The sequence below is a fragment of the Borostomias antarcticus genome (genome assembly GCF_949987555.1).
Source record: "Borostomias antarcticus genome assembly, chromosome: 30".
Taxonomy (NCBI): domain Eukaryota; kingdom Metazoa; phylum Chordata; class Actinopteri; order Stomiiformes; family Stomiidae; genus Borostomias; species Borostomias antarcticus.
Genome location: NC_140263.1, coordinates 3,985,108 through 4,000,107, shown reverse-complemented (window position 1 = coordinate 4,000,107; position 15,000 = coordinate 3,985,108). Strand labels below are relative to the sequence as shown.

The window sequence follows — 15,000 nt, the reverse complement described above, 5'->3', positions numbered from 1 at the left end:
CGCTGAATCCCAGCGTGGGACTGTGATAGGACGCCACTGTTGCAACAAGTCAGTTGGTGAAATGTCTTCCCTCCTAGATATTCCACGATCAACTGTAAGTTGACGAAGACGTAAAGTTACAGAGCGGGCTCGCCGAACGCTGAGGCGCATAGTGTGTAAAAATAGCCCAAGCTTTGCTGACTCAGTAACTGCATGAGTTCAAAACCTCTAGCATTAACATCAGCACAAAACCGTGTGCCGGGAACCTTAATGACATGGGTTTCTATGGCCAAGCAGCTGCATGCAAGCCTTACATCAGCAGGCGCAGTGCCAAGCGTCGGATGGAGTGGTGTAAGGCACGCCGTCCGTGGACTTTGGAGCAGTGGAAACATGTTCTGTGGAGGGACGAATCACACTTTTCTATCAGGCAGTGTGATGGACGACCCTGGGTTTGGCGAATGCCAGGAGAACGTTACCTGCTTGACTGCATTGTGCCAACTGAGATTTGGTGGAGGGGGGATAATGATCTGGGGTTGTGTTTCTGGGGTTGGCCAAGGCCCCTTAGTTCCAGTGAAGGGAAATGCTTAATGCTTCAAGACTTGGACAATTCTATGCTTCCAACTTTGTGGGAACAGTTTGGGGAAAGGCCCTTTTCTGTTCCAGCATGACTGTGCCCCAGTGCACAAAGCAAGGTCCATAAAGAAAAACTTGACCGGCCCGCACAGCGCCCTGACCTCAACCCCATCCAACACCTTTGGGATGAACTAGAACGGAGATAGCGAGCTAGGCCCTCTCGTCCAACATCAGTGTCTGACCTCACAAATGCTCTTCTGGATGAACAGGCAAAAAATTCCCACACACTCTGAAATCTTGTAGAAATCCTTCCCAGAAGAGTGGAAGCTGTTACAGCTGCAAAGAGCAACCAACTCCATATGAATGCATATGAATTTAGAATGGTACATCATAAAAGCTCCTATAGGTGTAATGTGTAGGTGGCCCAATACTTCAGTCCATATAGTGTATATGCTGGCACCCAGATTATATAGGCTTTTATATATGCTGGCATCCAGGGTACATTATATTGGCTGTTACTGTATATATGCTGGCACCCAGGGTATATTATATATGCTGGAACACAGGGTACATTATATATCCTCGCACCCGGGCCAGGGTACATTATATAGGCTGTTATATATGCTGCCAACCAGAACGGGAGAGAGGGAGGAGGAGGAGGGTGTGAGTGAGGGGGAGAGAGAGTGAGATAGGGTGAGGGGCATGAGCGAAGGGGGGTGAGCAGGGGCGAGTTCAGCCCCAACAATACCGTGCAAAACGGCTATTGAAACGGAAACGGCGGCGCGTCGAACACCCCGTGTGTTATGCAAGCGTTGCAGCTGAGAAGATAGGGCGGGGTTTATATATCAGCCTGCTGATTGGGTAACACCTCCGATATCCACACCCAATGAGAGGAACCCTTACCTCAAAGCCTGTCGCACGCAAAGTTTCACAACGTTTTGAGGAAACGTGTCGTTCAACTCCGGAAACGGTAGCAGAACTCGCCCCTGGTTCTGCTCCTGGTAGAAGGAGAGAGGGGGCTGGGGGTTGGGGGGAGGTCGGAGGTCGGAGGGTGGGGTGCAGGGACAAGAAGCAGTTGCTAATTCATCACATTATCAAGTCACACGTGTCACCTACAGCCACGTCCTGCCACCAACCTCTGCAGTTTCTTACCTTCCGAAACTGTGTGGTTTCCCTCCGTTGCATCATTTGCTGTTTACAAAGATGGCGGTGAACAGCTGAGGGATGTTGCGTAATAAATGTGTCTTCATTCAGTCTCGCACGGCTGTGGAGATGATGCCCGCCTAGCCTGAGAGAACCACCCTTCTCTTGCCAGCATCCATTTTGTTTACCGTCTGTGGGGTGACCGTGACCGCCTGCGAGACCAGGATGTTTTTTACCAGGCTAAAACCCACCATCGTCTGGTCGGGGGGGGGGGGGGGGGGGGGAGCACTAGGCAGCTACTGGGTCAGACGTGGACTGATTTATGAAACTGGACCCAGGAGGGAAGCGACTCGGACAGCGCTGAGTGGGCGCGTTCTGCATATCACAATACCCCTGCCCGGGAGGCTCGATGGCGAGCACGGGAATTGCTCAATGCTCGCTGCCTGCTCGCCTCCTGGCTGCCAAACGATTCCGCTGTGAGCATTTGATGACGTGTCGAGGAGTTTCAGATCCACTCTAGCATCAACCGTACTCTACCCTCCATCCTTCCTAGGAAAATCACTGATCTGCTATTGACAGGATTGGTATCAGCTGTGTAGAGGAGCGGATGTTTTCTCCTATCCAGTTGTGTTAGATCTGATCTGATATGACCTTAAGAAGAAGAGGAAAACAGATTTTAGTGTCCTAAACAAAGTCAGTGTGATTCTAGTGTCCTAAACAGGTCTTAGTGTCCCCTTGCAGCTAGCTGTGAGGATGGTGTGGTGGGGGGGGGTTCTCTCATCTCACCTCATCCACTCCCTCGTCCCCTCCTCATCCAAACAGCCTCTCTCTCCCCAGAGGTCATAACCTCCGCCGGCCTCGGCCTCCTCCAACGAGAGAGCAGGGTGTTTGCGCATCTCCCATAGTAACCATGTGTTTTGTGTCTGAATGCTATCATGCCACGCCCTCCATGTTTATCATCTTTTTTTGTTTTGTTCTGTCCTTCTGTTCCTGTGTTCCGTCTTTCTGTTCCTGTTCCTCTGTTCTATGTTCCACCACAGCAACTGCTCTGAGGTCTGGGGGTTGAGCTCAGGCCACAGCATAGAACAGTGGGAGTCCTCTGGCCTGTTCGGCTACCCTGACCACACCAGGTGACTATGCCCCCCTCACCCCCCCACCCCCCCCCACCGCCATCCGCCATGTGATCCACACTCTCGTTGTGACTGTTACTCTCCGTCATGTGACCCACCACACTACGTCATGTGATCGACACTCTTGTCGTGACTACAGGCACTCGCGTCATGTCCGCTCTGTCAGTGTGATCCGCTCTGCCTCTGTGTGCTCTTCAGTCCTGGGCTGAGTCAGTCTCTCCTGCTGCCCGTCTCTCCTCCTGCCCGTCTCTCCTCCTGCCCGTCTCTATCTCACGCCCTGATCTTCCCCTCCAGGGGGATTTGAGAAGTTCAGGGTTGTTTTGTGATTGGTCCATTAAAGAGCTTCTGCAGTTTTTGATCAACTTCTTTTTTTTCTTTTTTTCTTTTCTTTCTTTCTTTCTTTCTTTCCTTCTTTCCTTCTTTCCTTCTTTCCTTCTTTCCTTCTTTCCTTCCTTTCCTTCCTTTCCTTCCTTTCCTTCCTTTCCTTCTTTCTCTCTCTTTCTCTCTCTTTCTCTCTCTTTCTCTCTTTTTCTCTCTCTCTCTCTCTTTCTTTCTCTCTTTCTCTTTCTCTTTCTCTCTCTCTCTCTCTCTCTCTCTCTCTCCCCCCCCCCCCCCCCGCCCAGGTCTCTAGACGGGCGTCTGCAGGTGTCTCATAGGAAGGGCCTCCCCCATGTGATCTACTGCCGTCTGTGGCGCTGGCCGGACCTCCACTCCCACCACGAGCTGCGCGCCATGGAGGCCTGCCAGTACGCCTTCCACCTGAAGAAGGACGAGGTCTGCGTCAACCCCTACCACTACCAGAGGGTGGAGACGCCAGGTAGGACCTTTAACCCCTGACCTCTAGCCCCTACCTCTACCAGAGGTCCTAGATATGACCTCTAACCCCTACCACTACCAGAGGGTGGAGACGCCAGGTAGGACCTTTAACCCCTGACCTCTAGCCCCTACCACTACCAGAGGGTGGAGACGCCAGGTAGGACCTTTAACCCCTGACCTCTAGCCCCTACCACTACCAGAGGGTGGAGACGCCAGGTAGGACCTTTAACCCCTGACCTCTAGCCCCTACCACTACCAGAGGGTGGAGACGCCAGGTAGGACCTTTAACCCCTGACCTCTAGCCCCTACCACTACCAGAGGGTGGAGACGCCTGGTAGGACCTTTAACCCCTGACCTCTAGCCCCTACCACTACCAGAGACCCTAGGTATGACCTCTAACCCCTACCACTACCAGAGGGTGGAGACGCCAGGTAGGACCTTTAACCCCTGACCTCTAGCCCCTACCACTACCAGAGGTCCTAGGTATGACCTCTAATCCCTACCACTACCAGGGGTCCTAGATATGACCTCTAACTTAACCTCTACCACTACCAGGGGTCCTAGGTATGACCTCTAACCTCTATACCAGAGACCCTAGTATGACCCCCCCATCTGGGACAGCAGGAGTTATGGTTCATCAGCTGCAATTAAACTGACTCTGTCTCCTCCTCTTTCTCCTCCTCCTCTTTCTCACCTCCTCTCTCACCTCCTTTCTCCTCCTCCTCTCTCCTCCTCCTCCTCCTCCTCCTCCTCCTCCTCCAGTCCTCCCTCCTGTCCTGGTTCCCAGACACACAGAGATCCTGACAGAGCTCCCCCCGCTGGACGACTACACACACTCCATCCCTGAGAACACCAACTTCCCCGCTGGCATTGAGCCCCCCAACAACTACATACCAGGTACACACACACACACACACACACACACACACACACGTATCACACACTCACACACACACACACACACACACACACACACACACTCCATCCCTGAGAACACCAACTTCCCCGCTGGCATCGAGCCCCCCAACAACTACATACCAGGTACCACACACACACACACACACACACGCACACACACACACACACACACACACACACTCATACATAGAGCCCCCCAACAACTACATACCAGGTACCACACACACACACACTCTCACACACACACACACACACACACACACACACTCACACACTCCATCCCTGAGAACACCAACTTCCCCGCTGGCATCGAGCCCCCCAACAACTACATACCAGGTACACACACACACACACACACACACACACACACACACACACTCCATCCCTGAGAACACCAACTTCCCCGCTGGCATCGAGCCCCCCAACAACTACATACCAGGTACACACACACACACACACACACACACACTCCATCCCTGAGAACACCAACTTCCCCGCTGGCATAGAGCCACCCAACAACTACATACCAGGTACACACACACACACACACACACTCACACACACTCATACACACACACACACACACACACACACACACACACACACACACACACTCACACACACACACACACACACACACATATCACACACACACACACACACACACACACACACACTCACACTCACACACACACACACACACACACACACACACTCGTACATAGAGCCCCCCAACAACTACATACCAGGTACACACACACACACACACACACACACACACACACTCATACATAGAGCCCCCCAACAACTACATACCAGGTACACACACACACACACACACACACACACACACACTCATACATAGAGCCCCCCAACAACTACATACCAGGTCACACACACACCCCCCCACACACACACACACACACACACACACACACACACACACACACACACTCATACATGGAGCCCCCCAACAACTACATGCCAGGTCACACACACACACACACACACACACACACACACACACACACATATATGCATCACACCCATACATGCATCTGACCCCCATGTCTTCTGTGTTGCAGAGACCCCCCCTCCTGGATACATCAGTGAGGATGGAGAGACCAGCGACCAGCAGATGAACCACAGCATGGATACAGGTAGACTGACTGTTATAATATGACTGTTATATTAGGACTGTATGAACACAGGTAGTCTGACTGTGATAATGACTATATGAACACAGGTAGCTGTAGTCTGTGATAATGACTATATGAACACAGGAAGCTGTAGTCTGTGATAATGACTATACTGAACACAGGTAGCTGTAGTCTGTGATAATGACTATATGAACACAGGCAGCTGTAGTCTGTGATAATGACTATATGAACACATATATGATGAACATGACAACTGAGAGAACAACTGTCTTTGGTGTTCAGGTTCCCCAGCAGAACTATCACCCAGTGGAACACTCTCACCTGTCAATCATGGCCTGGGTAGGTGCTCTCACACACACACACACACACACACACACACACACACTGTTGTGGCAGAATACTGTACTCTTCTCTCCTCTGTCCAGACCTCCAGCCGGTGACGTACTCCGAGCCGGCGTTCTGGTGCTCCATCGCGTACTACGAGCTGAACCAGCGCGTGGGCGAGACCTTCCACGCCTCCCAGCCCTCCCTGACCGTGGACGGCTTCACCGACCCCTCCAACTCCGAGCGCTTCTGCCTGGGCCTGCTGTCCAACGTCAACCGCAACGCCACTGTGGAGATGACGCGCAGACACATAGGTGGGCCGGCCGCGCACCCTAACCCCCTAACCGTAACCCTAACGCGACCTAACGATTCCCACCCGAGTTGGGGTAGAACACGCCCTCCGCCACGCCCCCCAGCGGGTTCGACTCCCCAGGCTGCGTCCCTATGGAAACCGTGCCTCTCAAGCGACGCTTGCAAGCTAGCAGTAGCTAGATAGCTAGCATACATTTTCGCGGACTATGTGGCTATTTTAAACATGACAGTTTCAATCAACCACGTAATATATCAATGTAGGCTACTGCTAGTGTCCATGTCCATCCACCATGTACTTGAAACATAAATCATATATTTATTCTCTCGTTAGCCTTCACTAACGCATTAGCATGCTAGCTAACCATACCCTAACCCTCACACTCGCATTCACATGCGCATGCACACACACACACACACATACAGAGAAACACATGTTCTCACCTGTATCCTCTGTGTGTGGTGTGTTTGTGTTTGTGTTTTGTGTGTGCGTGTGTGTGCGTGCGTGCGCGTATGTGCGTGAGCAGGCAGGGGTGTGAGGCTGTACTACATCGGAGGGGAGGTGTTTGCCGAATGTCTCAGCGACAGCGCCATCTTTGTCCAGAGCCCCAACTGCAACCAGCGCTATGGCTGGCATCCTGCCACCGTCTGCAAGATCCCTCCAGGTACGAGAGGAGAGGAGAGGAGAGGAGGGAGGGGAGAGAGGAGAGGAGGAGAGGAGGAGAGGAGGAGAGGAGAGGAGAGGAGGAGAGGAGAGGAGAGGAGAGGAGAGGAGAGGAGAGGAGAGGAGAGGAGAGGAGAGGAGAGAGGATACATGAGGAGAGGAGAGGAGAGGAGAGAAGGGGGAGGAGAGAGGATACATGATATTTTGGTCAAACAAAGGCTCTCTTAGATGTTAGGTATTGCACATTGATGATGGTGATGAGGATGATGATTGGGGTGAGATGATCAAGGTTATGTTTGGTGGTGGTGATGATGATGGTGATGATGATGGTGATGATGATAGTGATAGTGATGATGATGATGGTGATGATGATGATGTCGCGTTCTCTCTCCCAGGCTGCAACCTGAAGATCTTCAACAACCAGGAGTTCGCCGCCCTGCTGGCCCAGTCGGTGAACCAGGGCTTCGAGGCCGTGTACCAGCTGACCCGCATGTGCACCATCCGCATGAGCTTCGTCAAGGGCTGGGGGGCCGAGTACAGGTACACACACACACACACACACACACACACACACCAAGTACAGGTGAGGCTGGGGGTTAGAGGCTGGGGGGCCGAGTACAGGTACACACACACACACACACACACACACACACACTAAGTACAGGTGAGGCTGGGGGTTAGAGGCTGGGGAGTTAGAGGCTGGGGGCCAAGTGCAGGGGAGTCTGGGAGGCAGGTGAGAGGTTGTAGGCTACCTTGTAAACAGGTGAAGTTCTAGGTGAGGTAGGTCAAGGGTGTTTGGTGTAGGTTGTAGACTAGCGTGTAACAGGGGAAGATGTAGGTGAGGTAGGTCAAGGATGTTCAATCAATCAATCAATCAAAGCGTTATTTGTAGAGCGCATTTCATACCCAGAGGCAACACAATGCGCTTTACAGAGAACAAGGGAGGTGGGCATACGACCCACTCTCTACATATTCCAGAGGGAAGCAAAAAAACAGTATCACCCGGGGGCCAGATAAGTGAGCTGTAAAAATTCTTCCCTGACCCCTCTCAACAAGGCGATGGAGCAAGCTCCTGGAGTATGTTTGTCTACCGGCTAAGAACATTTATAAAGCAATACATTACATTAAATGACATGTTGGTGAGTGGGAAGCTGACTGCCCAGGCATCTGAGTCTCTGTCTTCTGTGATGCCGCAGACGCCAGACGGTGACCAGCACCCCCTGCTGGATCGAGCTGCACCTCAACGGACCGCTCCAGTGGCTGGACAAGGTCCTGACCCAGATGGGCTCGCCCTCGGTCCGCTGCTCCAGCATGTCCTAATGACCACGACCTCCAGCCGACCCTTCAACTGACCTTCGGCCGACCTTCGACCAATCTCGAACCAACTGTCAACCGACCTTCAGCCGACTTGCAGCCAACTTTCCCCCCGATCCTCTGTCTATAAGCAGCAGAGAAATAAATTGGAGAAACAAAATTCAACAATTGAAACAAAAAGGACAGTGTATAGCTCCCCTCTCTGCTCTCTCGTATACACACACACACACACACACACACACACACACACACACACACGGACGCTTCCCTGTCCCCCCCCCCCCTCCCCCCAACACACACACACACACACACAAACGTGTTCTCTGTTGTGATAGTGCTAGAAATCAGATGGGTGTTAATGCTAGACCAGATGGCTGGCTGTGATTGGTCCAATTACCAGGAAGTCCAAAACAACTTTTCCAGACCAGGAAGTGTTTCCCTCTGTGGTTTCAACAGACATAACTGGGGTCGGTCCGTCACTCGGATCACAGACACGAGATCCTAATCGTGTGGATAGACGCCTACTGTTGACAGTTGGGTTTCTGCTTTGGAGGAGAACCAGGGGGGAGGAGAAGAGACTCTAACCTTGGCGTTGTCTCCCCCTAGTGGTCTCCGAGAGGAAAGACAACCGACACATTCTGAACCCGCTATTCAGCGGTTCTCCCTCTCCCCCCCCGTATAACAACATGTTGCCTTTATTGTGAGTTTGCGGTTCTATGACTATGCTATTCTGCTTGAGTACGAATAGACACGAATGTCCAAGATAAAGGAAATGCTACACGAAAGAACCTCAAGTCTCATCCAATCAAAACGGCGAGCTCCAGAGCAGATGAGATTTGGGTGAATTCTGTGTCCTAGCTAACGTGATCCGCCGGCCTCTTCTAAAGAGGCCCTGGAGTTTGGCTCTCATTCGATCCGATCAACCCCCTTTTTTGACCAAACTTAGGTAGTTGGTCACTAAATTTTTTCCTTTTCACGGTCCAAATCTTTTCAACTGTGTAGGTATTGATGAACGAACTAGGTTAAGTTACAGGATTATTTTTTTCCTTAATCTTTCTTTCAGCCATGTTTTTTTGTTTTGTATTTTCATGAATTTTTATATATAAATATATTTAAAATCTCTAAAAGCTCTCTTCCTTTTTTTGTTAGAACTGAATCTTTTTTGGGATTACTCCCTCTTTAATGTACCAAGGTTTATGACGTGAGGAGAGCTGGGTTTCTCGTGTGTTCTCAGCTAGAAAGACGTTCTCAGCTCCGCTCAACAAGTCCCTCGATCATCTCATCGCCTCTAACCAATCGGCTCCGTGCACCAGCTCCACTACTTCCTGAAAGTCACTCGGCTTCTTTATTTCCTGTCCAATAGGATTGGATTAAGTGATCAATCAAGTGTGCGCTGGGTCTTCCGCACAACTGATTAATCACTTAAGCCAATCATGTAGGACAGGAAATAAAGATGCCAAGTGACTTTCAGGAAGTAGTGGAGCTGGTGCACGGAGCCTATAGTCCCCTGAGCGAGTCACAACCTCTCCGGTGTGACGTACTGACCTCTGAACATTCTCCAACACTCGTAGCCGGAGTGCTGTTCAAAAGAGTCGGACCACATCTATTCAGACGTAGCTTTGGACCAGTGATGGGGATGTTGAGTAATGTTGAGGCCTGGTGGTGTTGAGAACGCTGGTCAGCTGAGTTAGGGGAGACCGTGTCTGTAGCCTGAGTTTGTTCTGCAGCGTAGTAGTATGAGAAGACTGGGATGCTGTCTGTCTGTGTGTCTGTCTGCCTATCTTTCTGTTTGTCTGTCTGTCTGCCTGTTTGTGTGTCTGTCTGCCTGTCTGTCTGCCTGTCTGTCTGTGTGTTTTATCTATCAGCCTCTCTGTCTGTCCTTGTGTCTTAGCCTGGATGTCTGTCTGCCTCTCTCTCTCTCTCTCTCTGCCTTTATGTCCGTCTGTCTGTCCAACAGAACCATTCACTCGCTCTCCCACCCGGATTCAGCCCAAGACCCAAACACACCTGCTGCTCTACCATCTACCGAGTGTGTACTTGTCCACTTCTCTCCCCGAGTGTGTACTTGTCCACTTCTCTCCCTGAGTGTGTACTTGTCCACTTCTCTCCCCGAGTGTGTACTTGTGCACTTCTGTAGTGGATTGGTGTCAGCTGTGTAACTGCAGAGCAGAGGGGCGGGGCACAGGGAGGCGGAGCATGGACATGGACATGTCAGAGACAAAATGGCCGCCAGTGTTACCAGAGAACCTGTGGCCGTCATAATCGGTAACCTATCGGTCTCCAGTGAGAGGCTGGGTGTGGAGAGGAGACCACCAAGTGGTCCATATGGACATTATGCATATAAGTGTGTGCGTGCGTGCGTGTGTGTGTGTGTTGTATATATATACCGTCATTTGTTTTACCGTTTAGTGTTTTTGTTTTTGGCCAAGCATTTTCCAGTGGATGAACTTGTATTCCAGAACATTCTGTTAGGATGTGATCTTCAGACAATAAGCTTTTGAGGCGTACTGCATATGCAGACTTAAGTACACTAATAAAAGTTTTAATTCTGTTTGGCTGGGCAGCCTTCTTTTGGGAGAGTGGGGCATGTTGTAACACTATACTCGCGTCACTATTTCTCAGAATTGGTACAGTATGTCTGATTAGATCTAAAAAGGAATTGGCACTAGCTTAAGTGCAAGGAAAGGAACGGCCCCCTCCTACCTCCAGGCCTTGGTCAAACCCTACACCCCCCCCACGACCGCTACGCTCTGCTACCTCGGGACGACTGGTTGCCCCGTCACTCCGAGGCCCCTGCGGTCGATCGACACGGTCACGGCTCTTCTCTGTCCTGGCCCCGCAGTGGTGGAACGAACTGCCCACTGACGTCAGGACAGCAGAGTCACTGCCCATCTTTCGTCGCAGGCTCAAAACTCATCTCTTCAAGAAGTACTACAACGATCCACCCTCTTAAGCACCTATTGTATTTTTAGTTTGCTATTCTTGCACTAGATTATGCTCTTAGTCACTTGTTTTAGAAAGAAGATGCACTTGTGAGTTCTGGTGGGTAGTAGTACACCGACTCCCTACGTTAAATGCAATATTGTAGGTTGCTTTGGATAAAAGTGTCTGCTAAATGACTAATGTAATGAGTTATATTCTCCCATACTTTATGGCAAAAATAAAGTTATTGCAAGATTTGAGGGAGAAAATGTAAGCATTTGAAATGGAGTTGTTAAAGGAGACACATTAACCTGTAGCCTGGATGCCAGTCAGGAGAGATCACTTGGCATATGGTTAACATGGAGATTACTTATCTCTATAACTCAAATTTGATTTCGACATTACAATCGTACAGGGAAAGACTAGAACTCCAACACAACCATCAGCATACAATATCCTACAGTCTGAGCTACTGTTGTAATGGTTGAACGTGTGGTGTGTTTTATTTAAAGGGTGGGGGAGCATTTAGTCATGTTTTGGCATGATTTCAGAGATGATGTACTACTTTTCCACCACCAGAGGGCACTATAGGCACACTAACTCAGTATCCCCTTCATGTAGCCAGACTAGTTCTGGAGTGAGGCTGGTGACACACAGGCCTGTCCCTGTGAGGGTGCTTAGGTCTTTCACACACACACACACACACACACACACACACACACACACACACACACACACACACACACACACACACACAGGCTAAGAGCATTACCACCTAGACTACAGTTCTGCTTTAGTAGACCGAACATGTAGCTAATAGGCCGAGTCAACAAAAATTAATCAAGAAAAGAAAATGGACTCCATGTTTGGTGAGGCTGACCCAAAGATATCATCCTCTAGAACCGAGAGAAAAGGTCGCACACTCCAACGCTCCAACGCAATTTTATTTGCCAAAGTTTTGGCAGCGAGCTGGATTCAATAATAGCCTAACTTTAATATAAGCGCTTGGTTCAGACTCGATGACGGTGAGACGGCCAAACTAGGATCTTATCACAGCCCCTAGAGTAGCCTGGAATAAATTAGATGAGCAACAACATTAGTTTTGTAGGCTATTTGGTGGGTCTCCGGTACCAGAGACAGGCCGGCGGGAACTGTGTCGGTTGTTGAGAGACATGCACTGCTGGCTGTTAGTCTGAGTCTTGAACTGGTCAATAATATAAAACTGAACTGGTCAATAATATAAAAAACAAGAACAATTTTCATTCTGAACTCTATAATAATAATAATGATAATTTGCTCTAACCTGGTGAGACCATCTAACCTGGTGAGACCATCTACCCTGGTGAGACCATCTAACCTGGTGAGACCATCTAACCTGGTGAGACCATCTAACCTGGTGAGACCATCTAACCTGGTGAGACCATCTAACCTGGTGAGACCATCTACCCTGGTGAGACCATCTAACCTGGTGAGACCATCTAACCTGGTGAGACCATGCTGATCTAACCTAGTGAGACCACGCTGATCTCGCGAGTCTGACCTTCCTCATATCTACTTGACATTGATCTCCAGAATTCAAATGTGACCATTGTGTTCTAACTGCCAAACTAAAGTTTAACAAGCCTTTTTATCCTCCAAAAATAGTCCAAACAAAGTTCATGTAGTTCAATGTTTTATTTGGAGCATAAAATACCTAGATGTACTTGGAAGAGAGTGACATGGTGTTCACACAGGCTTGTTAAGTATCCTTAGCACAGCCGTCCCTCCTGTCCAATGAGAAGGGTTCGTTAAACGTCCCTAGCACAGCCTTTCAGACGCTGTGGTTGGCTAAATCTTGTGTGCAACTCCGAATATTGGCCCTTATTCATGTTGCAATTAGGCCGGACGTTTTCATGTGGTTTGTCACAGTATCTCCTCTAACCCATATACTCCCCCTTCCTGGATATTGACTCGTACTGTATACCAGTGAGTGTTTCACAATAGGCTACAAATTAATATAGCCTGGCCTACTGCAGGTTACATGTAGGGCCACGGCTTCTCGATGTTTAATCCATAGTGGCACATTAGAGATGTTTATTACCCATTTCAGACAGTGTTTTATGGAAATAACCGCACGTCCATTTCGTTGTCTTGTGGTCAGTATTGATCTGAAAGCCCAGCCCTAGTCCTCCAGCCGGCGTGTTTAAAGCAGACGTGACCTCCATGCCTTGGAGCTGGAGCCGAACCCGAGACCGCCTTCGCCTCACGATGACCTCAAACGACATGAATACAACCTTTTGTCCAACGTTATTGTCGTCCAGCGTTCCGGAGTGATGTCTCTCTACCTCCTTACATTTGACCGTCTTGACCTCTGAAAATAAAACACGGCAGAGGCCTTTTGTGCATCCCGAGGACCTGGTGTAGCTTAATCGTGTATAAGTTACAGGGCCTAATTAAGACGTTGTCCTAACCTATATGTGACCCTGTCGGCGTGACAAAGGACCCTCCAGGAGTCTTTGTGTCGCGGCCGGCTGACTTGGCCAGCAGGCGGGTAGGATGTCTGGGCAAGGCTTTCTCCTGACCGCCTGGCCGTGGAAGAAGCAGGTAACAGGAGCACAGCGGGGGGGCTGGCCAGGTAATTGGCCCCAAATTAGTTTTCCATTCCCAGGCACAGTTACCGCAGGTCCAGGGTCATGACTACAACCTGAACAGGTAGGTTTCTTCAGGGGTCTTTACTGGCCAGAGTGGTCAGACGGTGGTCAGACTGCAGCTGTGTGTTTTGCCTGTACAACAGGCTCTGGCCGTGTCGGTTTTGGAGACGAACCTCCTGCAGTTCCACTGCTGAGCACTAGGGGCAGCGAGACGGAGCCTTAGCTTGGAGAGCCTCTGGAGTCAGCCGGCTGAAAGCAGTGATCGTGTGTGTGTGTGTGAGTGTGTGTGTGTGTTGTACGTTTGACCATAGACTAGAAGAGGCTTTCCTTACCAAAGTGTTGGTATATCAACCGCTCAAAGATGCGATCACGCAGCTTGGGTATAAATGAATATAAGAAATAAATAAAACTGCTGGTGTTTATATGTGGTAGCCTAGGAAATGTCCAGACTAGTCATGAGGGGCCTACGGATGGCAGGAAGGCCCAAACCAAAAGCTAAAGCACTGGCTACATTCTGTTCACTGTCTGTGATAATTGGAAGTGGTCAGATATGGAGGAGACGTTGCTTCCTGTGTTTTAGACTGTCTGCTAAGTGATGTAAAGTATGGCGGTCAGTGAGTGTCCGATGCTTCCACATCTATTATTGTTTGTGTTAAAGATTGTGTTGATTATGTGAACACAAATACAGTAATTCAAATGTGTGAGTGTTACTGTGTTACTGTGTGTGTGTGTGTGTGTGTGTGTGTGTGTGTGTGTGTGTGTGTGTGTGTGTGTGTAGGGAATTCAAGCCATTGAACAGATTATGAGTGATTTCCTAACGGGAGCCAGGGCTGAGGGTCTGGCTAGATGATCATGGGGCCGTATCTGTTTACCCAGCATGCCGTGTGGCGATACTAACTTACTACCCAACTTACTAACCTACTACCTAACCTTAACCAACCCTCACTAACTCTATCCATCTATCTATCTATCTATCTATCTATCTATCTATCTATCTATCTATCTATCTATCTATCTATCTATCTATCTATCTATCTATCTATCTGTCTCTGTCTTTCTGTCTGTCTGTCTGTCTGTCAGTCTATCTATCTATCTATCTATCTATCTATCTATCTATC

The 15,000-nt window shown here is 49.7% G+C and overlaps 2 protein-coding genes across 2 annotated transcripts in view; one reads left to right on the top strand and one right to left on the bottom strand.

Annotated features, from left to right (window-relative positions):
* Window positions 1–9,368, top strand: part of smad2 (SMAD family member 2) — a 10,485-nt gene extending 1,117 nt beyond the window's left edge. The window contains exons 2-10 of the mRNA XM_084460041.1: window positions 2,736–2,825; window positions 3,449–3,642; window positions 4,404–4,538; window positions 5,645–5,719; window positions 6,002–6,058; window positions 6,145–6,357; window positions 6,880–7,017; window positions 7,412–7,556; window positions 8,213–9,368. Of these exons, the coding sequence (XP_084316167.1) occupies window positions 2,736–2,825; window positions 3,449–3,642; window positions 4,404–4,538; window positions 5,645–5,719; window positions 6,002–6,058; window positions 6,145–6,357; window positions 6,880–7,017; window positions 7,412–7,556; window positions 8,213–8,336 (1,171 nt within the window). The 3' untranslated portion in view covers window positions 8,337–9,368. The remainder of the gene's footprint in view (window positions 1–2,735; window positions 2,826–3,448; window positions 3,643–4,403; window positions 4,539–5,644; window positions 5,720–6,001; window positions 6,059–6,144; window positions 6,358–6,879; window positions 7,018–7,411; window positions 7,557–8,212) is intronic.
* Window positions 1–15,000, bottom strand: part of LOC311327121 (uncharacterized protein) — a gene marked incomplete at both ends in the record, with an annotated part of 121,258 nt that overhangs the window by 94,141 nt on the left and 12,117 nt on the right. The window lies entirely within an intron of this gene.